This window comes from Polypterus senegalus, chromosome 9 (assembly GCF_016835505.1).
Source record: "Polypterus senegalus isolate Bchr_013 chromosome 9, ASM1683550v1, whole genome shotgun sequence".
In the NCBI taxonomy this organism is placed as follows: domain Eukaryota; kingdom Metazoa; phylum Chordata; class Cladistia; order Polypteriformes; family Polypteridae; genus Polypterus; species Polypterus senegalus.
The window spans coordinates 71,419,521-71,432,284 of record NC_053162.1 but is presented as its reverse complement, the minus strand read 5'-3'; the positions used below and the strand labels follow the sequence as shown (position 1 = coordinate 71,432,284).

General features: G+C 37.3%; 1 protein-coding gene across 1 annotated transcript in view; it reads left to right on the top strand.

Moving 5' to 3' along the window:
* The window catches only part of cdh16 (cadherin 16, KSP-cadherin), a 168,172-nt gene that overhangs the window by 107,762 nt on the left and 47,646 nt on the right, over positions 1–12,764 (top strand). The window contains exon 12 of the mRNA XM_039763246.1: positions 9,210–9,401. Within this exon, the coding sequence (XP_039619180.1) occupies positions 9,210–9,401 (192 nt within the window). The remainder of the gene's footprint in view (positions 1–9,209; positions 9,402–12,764) is intronic.

Here is a 12,764-nt window from a genome sequence, read left to right as displayed (position 1 = left end):
CAAGACATATAAATCTGTTTCCAAAGAAGAGAAGCATGGTAACATGAACATCATAATGTTAACAAATAAAAACAACAATAAAACGAAACACAACACATACAAAAATAGGAAAGACTGATGCATACAAATGGCAAACTGAGATTCATGAAATGTCTTCACAGTAACTGAGTGAGAGCAGCTCAGAGGACGGTTGCATTAGGGAGCACTTAAGCCGCTTTTCCACTGCATAGTACGGCACGACACGGTTCAGTACAGCTCACTTTTGCGGGGCTTTCCACTGGGAACAGTACCTGGTACCTGGTCCTTTTTTTAGTACCACCTCAGCCGAGGTTCCAAGCGTGCCGAACCGTTACCAAAATGTGACGTGTAAACTCTGCTGGTCACTGATTGGCCGGAGAAAATCGTCATTACTGCGTCACTGGCTATTCTTTTCTTTAAAGGTACAGACACGCGGAAGTTTCGAAAGTTCTCCAGCCACTGAGTGTTTGTAAAACCGGGAACAATCACATCCCACCACTCTGAAGCATGGTTAAATGTCCAAACAGATGGTCTGTTGCGGCGACTTTTTTGCAAAATGTGGAAGATCTGTAATATACAGAATCAGCATTTTAATGTTACACTGGCAGTTAAGTTCATTTTATGCTTTGCAACAGTGATAAAAGTTAGCTAGTGATGTGCTTTTTTTAGATGCTTAACCTTGCGCGTCGTCGAGCTAAAGTGTTGTCGTTGTCTGCGTGTTGTTGTAAAAGTTCCACGGTGTCACGGCAGTAGAGGCGACGAACTCTAACGACACGTGAATAATCCCACCCACTCTAAAGCGGTACTAAACTGCAGTCGAAACGCAAACCGAGCCGAACTGAGCCGAACCAAGGTGAGCTGTACTAAACCGTGTCGTGCCGTACTATGCAGTGGAAAAGCGGCTTTACATACTTACACCCTCACACTGGACCAGTTTTCTAGGCGCCAATAAACTTAACCTGCCCACCTTTGAGATGTAGGCGGAGAGCAGAACTACACAAGCAGAAACTTGCACAGATAAGAAGAGAACATGCAAACTCTATATACTTCATTTCCAGACCAAGTTTCAAACTAAGGGCCCTGGAGCCATGAAGCAGCAATGCAAAAGATTGGACTGCCTTAAATACACATTATCAGTCTATTAACAATATTAACATCAAAGCCATCTAAAACACATTTACCTTTTCATTCCATTAGTATTTATCTTTAATTATCTTTCCATTTATCTGCATTAAGATGAAATAACAAAGCTGCATTCTTTATTCATTCTGTTAACCTTTATAAACCTAGCACTAAAACCACAAAAACCTTCTTAAGTGAAAACAAGAGAGAGCACTTGGCAGGCCGATTAGCTCACTCTTTATTTATAGATGACACTAATCTATTATTTAGTGCTATCAAAAGGGAGTCGTTTGATACAACATGGAATATCAAGTATTGGATCATGGTAAGTGGTAAAACTGAGAAATAGATTGGTAAAAATCTAGCAATAAACCAAAAAATACAGTCTTTACCAATTCTCAGATTTTGAAAATACCTCGATTCAATCTGGCAGGTTTCTAATTAGGTGAATACGAGTAACGTGTTTGCCAAGTGTCACAAGCCGTAGTGAATGAACAGAATGATTTATTCACATATTTTTATTAGCCAAATAATACTTTATTTCTGTCATATAAACTGAGAGTGGCCAGTTTATTAGATGCTCTTCCCTTGCCAGGTAACTAGTTGATTAATCAGCAATGCCATTACAACTGCAAGCAATGCTGCTTGAAGCAGGTAGATAGGATACAACAGACCATGTGTACGATTCAAAGGATGAATGAACATAACTAAAGCTCGAGGAGATTTTGAACATGCCATGGTGTTGTATGACAAACGTACCAAAAGTAGTGTATCATTATCAGCAGTTCTTTTGGGGTTTCCATGTACTATGCAGGGTATTAACAATGACCTATCACCCAAAAGGCCTGATAGAGCTGATGAAAGTTTATGTGAAGAGTAGCAGAAAAGCAGCCAGTTAGTAAAATTTTCAAATAGAAAGAGGGACATACCAGAAAGTACCCAGTAGTACTGACCACCATACCAAGTTCTAACCTTGAGAGCAGTTCAGACACTGGACATAGAAGGATTGGAAAGCCATTGTAAGTTCTAATAGAACTTACTTATTCTGATAACAGAATAACACAAAATGCATGAATCCATTGATCTGTGCTGATGACTGAAACAAATCCAGTGTAGCAGTTGTGGTTTAATTTTATGAACATTTTTATTGTAAGCACTGGATTCCTTGATAAGATAATACTTATATTAAAGAGGGATTTCAGTTTTTGATTTTTAATAAATTTACAAACCTTTTTTGAAAACATGTTGTCATTATGGGTTATTGCGTGCAGAATGATGGGCAAAAATCCTCACATTTTTCTATTTAAAATTAAATTAACAATAAAGTGTGCAGAAAAGGAAGAGGTCTGAATTGTTTTTGTATTCACTGTACAACCAACATTTGAGTCTCAATGGATAACCGAGCTTTGATCAGGTGCACTCCATTTTTATAGGTGTTTTCGCTGTCACCTTTTGTTTCATGCTGCATACCTAGCAAACAAATAGATTGGTTCCAAGAACATGACAGTGAGTTCAGCCTAATCATTGTCCTCCCCTACTCCAACATCTAAATTTAATCAAGTATGTGAAAGACTAGATAACCAATGCTATGTAACTTTCATCAATTATGGGACACCTTGGACAAGATCTCACCCAGCATCTCAGCATCCTCTTGCCACATTTTTATCTGATTGCTGACTCCATGCTCTGACTGAATTGTTGTGATGGTGAACTAGCTTGCCTTTAGGTAAGCGCAACTAATAAATTAGTAACTGAGTGTATGTGTTTGCAAAATGGATGGATGGAACTCAAAACTTCGAATTCAGTTTTTTCACTGGTATACCAAACCGACATACTAGTCATCATATTCCATGAAAACCTAGCTTAAAAATCGGAATATGTGGGAAATTACTGTTAATCATAGCATGAAATGCATCAAAAATGTGTATGCTGATATTTCCTCTAATAGTTAAACCAAAATTCTGACAAATTTATCATTGGTGAGGCTAATCTAAAGCAAGTCAATCATGTACCCAACTGTTCAGACATAACTTGATTTAACATTCCCAGACCATTTTAATGTAATTAACCATTAAACAGGGCCTGAGTAGTGCTGAGTGGCAAAATCCGCCAATTTTTTTTTTGGGAATATGCTGTGTTCACTGGTGACCTTGTTCACAGAATATAATTTTGGAAATTTGTGGTGCAGGATGGCTTAGGCAAAACATTTTTTCCAAGCGCCTCATAATGCTTTGTGAGGCCAGCAAGACATCACAGAGCTGTAGAAGCCATGCCATCACTGGATTGCAAACACATGAGAGGGAAAAAAATACTGTTTCAGCTCCTGGGATATGCTGAAACCAAAGCACTTACCAGTGCTATGCGATATTTTTTCCCCATCTCTAACCACACTCATTTCTTTCACTCATGATTGCCTTTTCAATTTTTGTATGAGTCTTTAGGAAACTTAAAAAACTTAAAATGGGCCCAAAAGCCACAAAGCTTGAGAAACACTGCTAGACTTCCATCCTGCATGAGTTAAAAAAATAAACAAAAACTTAAATAAATATTATTAAGTACTGCTACCGGATATATAATACTGATTTCTTGTGGGCTGGGAGCGTTGCACTACATGGCTAATTATGCATGTGCCCAGATCTCAAAATAAGCCTTAAAAGAGCCCTCTCCTTCCCCTCATCAATAAACATAGGATACAGTGTGAAATTATAAAACAAAAGATTAATTTCTATTTACAAGACTCTTTTTTCTTCTTGGTGGAAGTAAAAAGCATGAAGCATCTACACTAATACATAGGAAACAAAAAAGACATTCAGCTGTGCCCAGAGCTGCTGGAATGAGCCAGTCCCAAGCAGCCGCTTTGTGGCATGGCCAGTGTATGCCCAAAATTGGAACTCTGTGAGCACAAGGATCCCATATCTGTGAGGTAGTAGCACTAATCACTGGGTTCAAGAAGCCTGTCTCTAACTATCTCCTTATTTTGGTTGAATTCACTACTGAAATAATTTTTTAAGCTTGGAATTTGCATGTTGCAGAAAACACTATAAACATATAAAACAAAGCAAAAAACAATATTCAATAAAACACAGATTTACATTGCAATATTCACAATCATGTACAGTATATGTTGTATATGCATGCAATGAACAAAGGCACTTCTGTGCGCTATCCTAGCTCAGCAAAGAGTGGTAATGTGCTAAAGATATAAAAAAAAATAGTCTAAACACAGTGCTCAACTCCAGAATAGCTTTTTACCCCTTACGTTCCGCTTTTCTGACATAAATCCTACACTCCTACCTACCTACCGGCCTACCTACTTACCAGCTCTGCCTATACTCACACTCACCTGCTGCATTTACTCTAAATAGACCTCAGGTATAAAGAAGCCTTCTGGGTTTGTGAAAGTCCTCCACAAGAGATATGTTTGGCAGCCCCTGCTTTAACAGGTAGCAGGTTCCATTGGGAATCGTTTGTTGCTTACTGTTGGCCTGAATGAATTTTGCTTGCATTCTGCGAGTTGCCACTGCCACCACTGGAATATGAATTACTCTGAGTTACTCCAGGCACACAGTGTAAATGTACGTATCCTCTATACTAGCACTATTCACTTTAGAGTGAAAATGAACATGTGAAGGCTTTTAAAATTTCTATGAACATTTTGTTTGACTTTTTTGGGATGTGACTGAATAAAGAATTATATAAAACAAAGAACAACTTCTTCAAAGGCATTTAAAAAATCTCTGTAGGATATGAAATGGACTGCAGTGTCTTCCAGTTCATCTATTTATATTTTCAAAGCTACTTCATATAATTTAGGGTCACGAAAGAAGCCAAAGCTTATTCCAGTTGCATTGGGTGCAAAGCAGGAATTAACCTTGGACCACACACACAGTTGTCTTATACTGCGACAAGAGTTGCCGATTTAACTAACATGCACATCTTTGGGATGTTGCAGATAAAAAGTGTTTAGGCAGGATAAGACTGGAGCTGTGAAGCAGCAGCACTAACCTCACTGTCAGCTCTGTGCAAGTAACACCCTTTATATAAAATGCAATTCTTGTTAAATAAACCTTTTTGCTTTGCAGTAGGTTTTGAGTGGACCCAGCCTTGGAGCTTCACAGTGACTGCAAGAAATCCAAGAGTCAGGAGTAACGTTAAGCCAATAATAAAACAACTTGCCTAACTCAGTTCCTTATTTGTTTTTTTATTTATTTATTTATTTAAGATAGCCTAGCAGCAAGAATTGTTCTTTTCTTCCAGTTAGGAGTGCAGATTTGTATTGTGTCAGAGGTAGTTAGACTGGATTTATACTCTGTTTAGGTTCACTGTGACTATTTATTCACTTAAAAGCAGGTTATTTGTGATGAGTGGACACTGCTGCAAATAATCTTTATTAAATAAAACTTTGTCATTCTCCCCTCATTGCTTTCTCAAAACTTTTAGGAAGTAGTGGCCTTACTCATATTAAACAGACTAAATACAGACTAAATACCAATGGGTAGTCTGAGAAAGTTGAATATTTTTTAAAATAAAAAAAACAAGCTAAACAGGAAACAAGGTTCACTTGATACATTTCATTTTTATTTATTTTTTTAAAAAAACATGCAAAAGTTGAAGCCAGCAGTACCAAAGTTGAACATCTCAGCTTTGGTAGACAGAAGCTATTATATGCTCAACATTTTCTGTAATAAACTAGTACAATTTTCAGGGGATGGAGCAGACTGCCAAGGAGTCCTTAGTGGAAATTATGTATAACAATAAAAACAGTTGGGACTGTCCTGAAATTGATAGCCCAGTGAGAGAGATAAATAGATAATACTTGGAAAACAAAAAAGAATCTGCATAAGCACATCTAGCTGGCAGATGAGTGATGGCACCTGGAATGACTCTGTCAGGGCTGTTCTCTTTGCTAATGAAGGTAAGTGCCAGATTCATGGCTCTTAAGTTTACTGATATGCACAATTATCAGCAGAGAGCATTGGGTCTGTGAGTCACGAGGCTTAGCGCCTGCAGAGCTATCATTATTTTCATAAATACACACATCCACTTGCCAGAGCACAGGGATGTCCAGCAGCAGTCCCTGCTTTAGCATTACAAGCATGCAAACCCATCCTTAGTTATTCTTGTAATGTTTCTGCTGAGAAAGTCCATTTGCTGTATAGCATCTTCTATATATAGTGCACCCCACTGTGATATCAAATATCTGTGGGAAAGTACTTGAACAACAGTCTGTGATCAATAGTGAGTGCCCTTGAGATAACCCCAACTGAGAATAAAGTCAAGGGTCCAAAGATATAGAAAAAGTAGGTGTTTATTAATCCATCAAAGCACATGGGCAGGTATTAAGAAAGTGAGAAAGCAGTTGTGCGTTTATAAACCCTGGAGCTACTCAGGGCTATCTTTATAGATCTTAAACCCCTTATTATTGATATAGTGGATTGTCTGCTTGTTTACTACTTTTGAAAAGTAGAACAATTATGGCAAGAATAGGCCTTTCAGTCCAACAAGCTCACCAGTTCTTTTTTAACTTTTTCCCCACAGACTTTTGAAGGAGATAATACTGTTTTAAAAGCATCAGCCTTCTTACTTCCTTTCTTTCTGCCTGTCATCTTGTTTTTCTTCTTCCCACAAGTCTAGTGCTCATTCTGTTTTTTGCACTTGCCAACTTCACACTCAATTACTCTCTATTCGGGGTCAAGGTAGCTATAATTGTAACAAGGACCCTGGCCATGTGTTTCCTCTATTGGCTCTGCACCACTGAGCCACCCACAGTCCATAAATAAGCCAGATTTCATAGACAGACTCTCAGGCTGGCTATTCTACATAAGGGACAGCATGGCCCTATGAGTTACTGTCCTGAGCTGTGTGTCCTCTAGCAATTAGGAGCTGTTGTTTTCTGTGATGTCTTCCTCCATTCTGTGGTCTGTGAATGAGGGTCAGGTATTGAATGGTATTAAGTTGTTATACTGGTAACTAGTATAAACTATACGTGTATTTTTATGGAGAATATTTCACAGCACTCTACACCTGCACTCAGTGAAGAGTACTGTACAAAAAATAAGTTGTTGTTGCTGTGAAGTTGCTTGCCGTCTGTTGTTGAAGTCAACTGCTTCTGCCTTATCCTCCATTTCTTCTTTTAATTATAGTTGTCTCTGCCTGATACTTGTGAAGGTCTCCATAATGCTCCAAAACTTGTTTTTATCCCTAATTTTCTGTTTTCCTACATGCCTACCGTAAGCCTCAGCACCATTTCTAGCCTTTATGAGGCCTACACCCTTAAACATAAGGGTACCAAAGTGGTTCTTCAGAGTGATGCTATAGGAGAACCGTTTTTGGGTCCCAAAAGACCCATCCATATTTATTTAGATCTGTAACAGGCTGCATACATTAAATAATCATAAATAAATGGTAACAGATTTATGAAATACTAATGAATCTTGTTTTTTAAAAGACTCTTGCTACATAGCATAACACAGGCCAAGTCCTTGTTTATCTTGATGTTGCTAGCGTCCTGCTAACTGGACTTTCATACATTAAAGATTTTTTGTTTTTAGATATTAGGAAAGTTTTCAAAGCACAAAGAATCAACTTCATATCCAAATAACCCTTCCCAGAAATGGTGCTTAGTTGAGCAATGGTTCTATGATGAACCACACCAGCCAATAAAGAACCTTATAGCGCCATTAAAGAACCAATGTTTTTAAGAGTGTAAGTGATATACTTTTTTATTGGGTCCACCTCACTTCTCTCAACCATATACCTAGCTCACTTATGTCAGGAAAAGGTCACCACATGGCATACTGATGGCTTCTTATAATTTAAAGATATACGATTTTTTGTGAGATATCAATGTGGTTTAAATTACTGATGCTACTCCTGTTTTAATAGTACAGTATTTTATAATAAAAGTTGATATGGAAAACATAATAATAACATGTTTTTTATAACAAAATGTGATATGAGTCTAAGGTGTCCAGGATAATGGACTACTGCAGTTTGTGAGACTTAAGGATTGAGTTTCTTATATGGATGTAACAATGGATCACCACAAGGAACAGTCCTGTCTCAATTTCTCTTCACTCTGTAGACCTCAGACTATAAATATAACACCAGTTTATGACACTTGCAGAAATTCTCAGATGACTTAGCACTTAATGGGTGAATTGATAAGGGGGATAAGACAAAGTATAGGAGTCAGGTTGAGAAGTTTGTTTCTTGGTGCATAAAGAATTGTTTACAACTTATCTACTACATAAGAACTACACTGTATAAGAAAGGGCTGTTCTATCTATCTATCTATCTATCTATCTATCTATCTATCTATCTATCTATCTCAAAACGTACCTATTGCCAATGGTGGTTTTTGGTAGGCAGAACTTATCCCAGCAGCATCAGACACAAGCAGGAAGTAGCTTTGGACAGGATAGCAGTCCATTTTAGGGCCCACAAACACCCACAGAGCTAATCTGGAATTACACCTAAAAGTAATTTGGATAATCTTAAGGAAGTGGGTGAGACCATGCCAACTCCACAGAGATAACAAACTGGTACAGGATGTAAACCCAGGGCACTGGGTCAAAGAGGTAGCAATGCTAACCACTCCTGGATCCTACTTTTGACAAGGATTTGTTATATTATACAGTAAATGAAACATCATATATTTAACTTTAAATGGAGATTTGCATACAAATGGAGATCTATGTAATTGTGTTTTGTTGCCAACGTTGGTACTCGAAGATTAAGCTGCATATTGTGAAAAGTTAAAACATGTAAGTATTCATTCATATTGTCAAGATTCTTTCTTCCTGGCACTGGCTGAAAATAATTTCAGAGACAGTAACATTAATCATTTTCTATTGTATCTCCATAAATGTGATGACTACACCCACCTAAAATCAGAGGGTTTTATATCTGATACTCCACTAAATAGCATAAGACCATGGCTATAGTTCTTTTTCTTGTTAATGGAGCCTTCCGTTCCATATAATAGCCATTTCCACTGACAGAAAAACTATGAGGCGGAATGTCTCGATTGATGAGATAATTTTTTTAATGATACATTTTTCCTTCAGCTAGGACCCTTTGAGCTGTCTGAAGAGACAGAGATTGGTACAGTGGTGACAAAAATTACAGCTTTAGATGAAGATCAGCCAAGAACAGATAACTGGTTTGTGGACTTCAGGATTGTGTCTGGAAATGAAAATGGGATTTTTAAACTACAGACAGACAGAACGGCTAATGAAGCCCGTGTGATTCTGAACAAGGTAAGGCTTTCCATTAATCAAGTGTCATGTTTCACTGAGATAAATTGGCAATTGTCACTTCTCTTCAAAATGAAATAAATTAGTGTCAAGAGTTTACACATCTGCTGTATGGGCAGCTCATCTCAGTTAGCTCAAACGTTTTTGCTCTTTAAGTTTATTAGATTGATGGCTAAGGTGGAGCGGTGACTTACTCACAGAGGGCGTTAGGAGACCTGTGCTTTCCATGGCTAACTTAATAATATCATAGTATGAAACTCTTAGACCCTACTTTATCAGTTCAGAGTCTTGGTGGGCCAGACCCCATCATGGCAGGAAGCAACCCTGGATGGGTTGCCAGTCTACCTCAAGGCACATTCATGCAAACACTAACATGATCATTTTAAAATTACCATTTATTCTGTAATATATATCACTGGAATGAGGGAGGAAATCCAATCCATACTGCCCAAAGAAAACTCACACAGATACAGGGAGAACATACAAACTACACATGGGCAATGATGGACTGGGTTTTGAACTCAGGACACTGGTTCCATGAGGCAGAAGTGGTAACCAGTGCACCACCATGCTGAAAAATAACATGTAAATTACTTAAAAGGGTCACACAACATCTTCATTAAAGAACAACGGTTGCTGCATTACTCACTGCTTGTTGTCTCAGTCAAAAAAGACTTTTCTTTCCTGCTTCCTGTTGTCTGAAATTCTATCACATGTGTGATATCCAAACATCTGGAAAGACTAAAACAAAATAAAGGCATGTACTGTATGTTTGCAAAGATAACAATTTTTAACTACAATTGACAGTAGTATTGATTTCTTTTAACCATTTAAAACATTTGGCTAGAACAGGTGGGTTACACAAAGGTAAATATGATTATCATCCAGAATAGAATATGGCAGTGTTTGTTGGTTGCACTCATAACTCACTCTTTATAAACAGCATGTTAGCCTCAGCCTGTGCCTCTGGGAAAACAAATAAATAAACTAACTTAAGTAGAGGAATCATGCAGCCAATACATAAATACAGGTTGGCAAATGTGTAAAAAAGACACCTTCACCTTGCCTGATGAAGGGGTCTTAGCTGCCTCGAAAGCTTGCATTTATAATCTATTTAGTTAGCCAATAAAAGATGTCATTTTACCCTGTATCAATCTATGGCTAACTTGGTACAACACACTACTGTAAGAATGACTGTAAGTAAAATTGGTGGTGCTAGACTGTTGAAATTACTTTATGACACTACTGTTTATTTGGTGTGATGTGTTGCTTACTCTCCTGTGCCCCATGCTGTCAGAACAGGCTTCAGCCACATCTGGCCCTAAAGAACAACTAAGTGTGCCCACAGATGGATGGGTGAATGGATGTTACAATTTAGAAGCATATATAATAAGGTATTTTCATAACGTTAGAGTTAATCTAGCTACACACCTAGAAAAATAAATTCATAGACTTGATTTATTTTTGTTGTGAGTCCATCCATCTGACAATCTATGCATCAATCCATCCACTGATTTTCTGTTAACACTTTTATGTTATGCCAGTCATGAAAAAGCATGAGATGATTTGTAAAAACACACCAGGAACATCAACTACCTGTCTTCCATTCCAAACTGATGGCCTGCCTTCTTTCACAAAATGACCAGCCAAGTTTCCCACTGTCATAATGTTTGATAAAACTGGCTGGAAGATGCATATTTTCTTTAGAAACAAAACAGAAGGTATTGTTTTTTTTAACAAAGACTGATAAATAAACTTGAGAACAAAAGATTAATTCTTCAGAACACACAAAAACTTGTTGAAATCAGAAAGCTTAGTCTTAAACAATGTAACGGAATGGAATGGAATTACAATAAAAAATTCTTATTCAGTAGCCAGAGCCAAAACCCTAAGATGCAAACCAAATCAATACAAAGAGGAGAATTTTGAATGCTAAACTATTTATAAATACTTGATCATTGATTGATTAAGTATCTTGGACAAAGCAGCTCATGCTGCTTCAATGAAAATTATGAGTTCATATCAGTGGAGCAGATCCCAGCAAGTAGGCAAGATCTAGCCATGTTAACCTGTAGCAGCTTTCTATGTAGTGATGTGAAGAAGATGAAATATAAATGAGGGCAAATGTACAAATTTGTTGGCCAAGAAAATAAAGTTGAAGCTCAAATATGAAAACAAAGCAGCAAAATTAAACTTTCAAAATATAAAACTATTGTTAGGCAAAAAAAAAATACTTATGGCGCAAACATTTTTAAACTATCAAAATGAATTCTCAGCAACTTTATCACATGTTGTTGGGGAGCCAGATATTATTCAAGGAAGAATTTTCCAGATTGTTAGTTCATTGGAAGGAACACCTCATACACACCTAGAATCATATATTGTGCATTGGGCCATAGTGTAAAAGCGTTCCAGAGGAAGACAGTCATTTAAAATAATAAAACATGTTGTGTTTTTTCCTTTTGAATGTAATTCTTATATATTAAAATTTCACACTTTGATGTGCACAACATGCCCACATCACATTTTCAGGCATGCAAACTTGAAATTGCATCCTTGACTGACTTTACTGGCCATCATGATGCTCATATGTATTAAAAGACATTGACACCTATGCAATTGTACTCAACTGTACTCAAAGCCTACTTGTGTGCTTATGGCAATAACTGTATTTCCCATAGTTTTTGTTTAGGAATAATTGTTGACTGTGAGTAATTCTTACAGAAAGAAACCATAGCCTCTGCCATTTAATGAATTTTGTCAGTATAGTTTTAAAAATATGATATAACAAAGCTCAAAAATATGTCAACATTCTGGGAACTCATAACTCTAAGCAAACAATGACGGAGCCTAAAGGTGAACCCTGGTCCTTGGAGCTATAAGGAGAGACTAATACCAACTATGCCTCCATGCAGTCCCTGTTGTTACATGTGTTTGGTAGTATTTGTTTGACATAGCTCTCTACTTCCTCTTTGTCTAAATAAAAGCCACCAACTTCCACTTTGGTACAGTTTGAGGTATGATGGTGAGCTACAACAACAACAACAACATTTATTGATATAGCACATTTTCATACAAAAAAATGTAGCTCAAAGTGCTTTACAAAATGAAGAATATGAAAATAGAAGACACAGTAAAAAAAAAAAAAAGTCAACATTAATTAACATAGAATAAGTAAGGTCCAATGGCCAGGGTAGACAGAAAAAAAACAAACAAAAAAAAAACTCCAGAGGCTGGAGAAAAAAATAAAATCTGTAGGGATTCCAGACCATGAGACCGCCCAGTCCCCTCTGGGCAATCTACCCAACATAAATCAGACAGTCCTCTTTGTATTTAGGGTTCTCATGGAAGGACTTGATGATGATG